This window comes from Penaeus monodon, chromosome 27 (assembly GCF_015228065.2).
Source record: "Penaeus monodon isolate SGIC_2016 chromosome 27, NSTDA_Pmon_1, whole genome shotgun sequence".
NCBI lineage: Eukaryota > Metazoa > Arthropoda > Malacostraca > Decapoda > Penaeidae > Penaeus > Penaeus monodon.
The window spans coordinates 26,669,403-26,670,354 of record NC_051412.1 but is presented as its reverse complement, the minus strand read 5'-3'; the positions used below and the strand labels follow the sequence as shown (position 1 = coordinate 26,670,354).

General features: G+C 62.0%; 1 protein-coding gene across 1 annotated transcript in view; it reads right to left on the bottom strand.

Annotated features, from left to right (window-relative positions):
* Window positions 1–940, bottom strand: part of LOC119590471 — a 3,324-nt gene extending 2,384 nt beyond the window's left edge. Inside the window, exons 1-2 of the mRNA XM_037939129.1 lie at window positions 408–940; window positions 3–89 (exon numbers count right to left, since the gene is read on the bottom strand). Of these exons, the coding sequence (XP_037795057.1) occupies window positions 3–89; window positions 408–926 (606 nt within the window). The 5' untranslated portion in view covers window positions 927–940. The remainder of the gene's footprint in view (window positions 1–2; window positions 90–407) is intronic.
* Window positions 941–952: the final 12 nt, after the last annotated feature.

The following is a 952-nucleotide window of genomic DNA, read 5'->3' as shown; positions in this document are numbered from 1 at the left end:
GCATTGCTGGCCAGGATCCCCACCAAGTTGGTCGCCGACATGAGCAGCGCCAGGAGGCTGAAGGCACTGAAGCTGCCGCCTCCAGAGTCCTGCGAAGGAGGTCAGGAGTGAGGAACATCTGCGTCGTCAGCGTGCGAGAGGTCATGGTCCTCCGCGTCACTGGGTCAGAGGTCATGACACGATCAGAGTGCAATGCTTCGGTGATAGGTGTTCACCAATTCTGAACACTAGATCATTTTGCTCAATGCGTTAAGCAACACTACTTTGTATAGTCTTACGCAGGCTAGAAACCCTGACACACATAAAACAGTAAATCTGACGCAAGCACAAAAGAACATAAACACGAAAGGCGCGGAAGCCACGACATCCGCCAGGTACAAAGGCGGAAGCAAGGAAGCCTCGCTCACCTGTTCGCACTCCTCGCTCTGGTTGGGGAACCAGATCACGGGCGGCTCCGTGGTGGTCGTGGTGGGACTCGACGAGCGCCTGTAGGAGCTCATGACCCGAGAGATGGCGCCCGGGAGGACGTCCATCACCTCGCGGGGTAGAGGAGCCACAAGGGGGGCGTCCTGGGGGGTCCTTTGGCGCGGCGGCCGCGGCAGGATGTGCGCCGGGTTGGGTCCGAGGCGATGTCCTACTCGGGGCTGAGGTCGGAGGGGGCTCCCGAAGGGCGGCTGCGGAGGGAGGCGGGGAGGCCTCGCCTGAGGGGGAGGAGGAGGCATCCACGGCGTCTGTTTGTCCCACTGGCCGAGTATCCTGTTTGCCCCTCGCGGATCTTGCCGCCGGGGCGTGCTCGAGGCGAAGAAGGAGTTCCCTCGGTCATGCTGGAACCAAGGGACTGCAGGAGTCTGGCGGGGCGTCGCCTGGCAGCAGCGGCACACGCAAAGGATCGCCAGCCACGTGAAGGAGAGCGCCGTGGCAGACATGACTGACGCGGCAGTTAACAAACCCG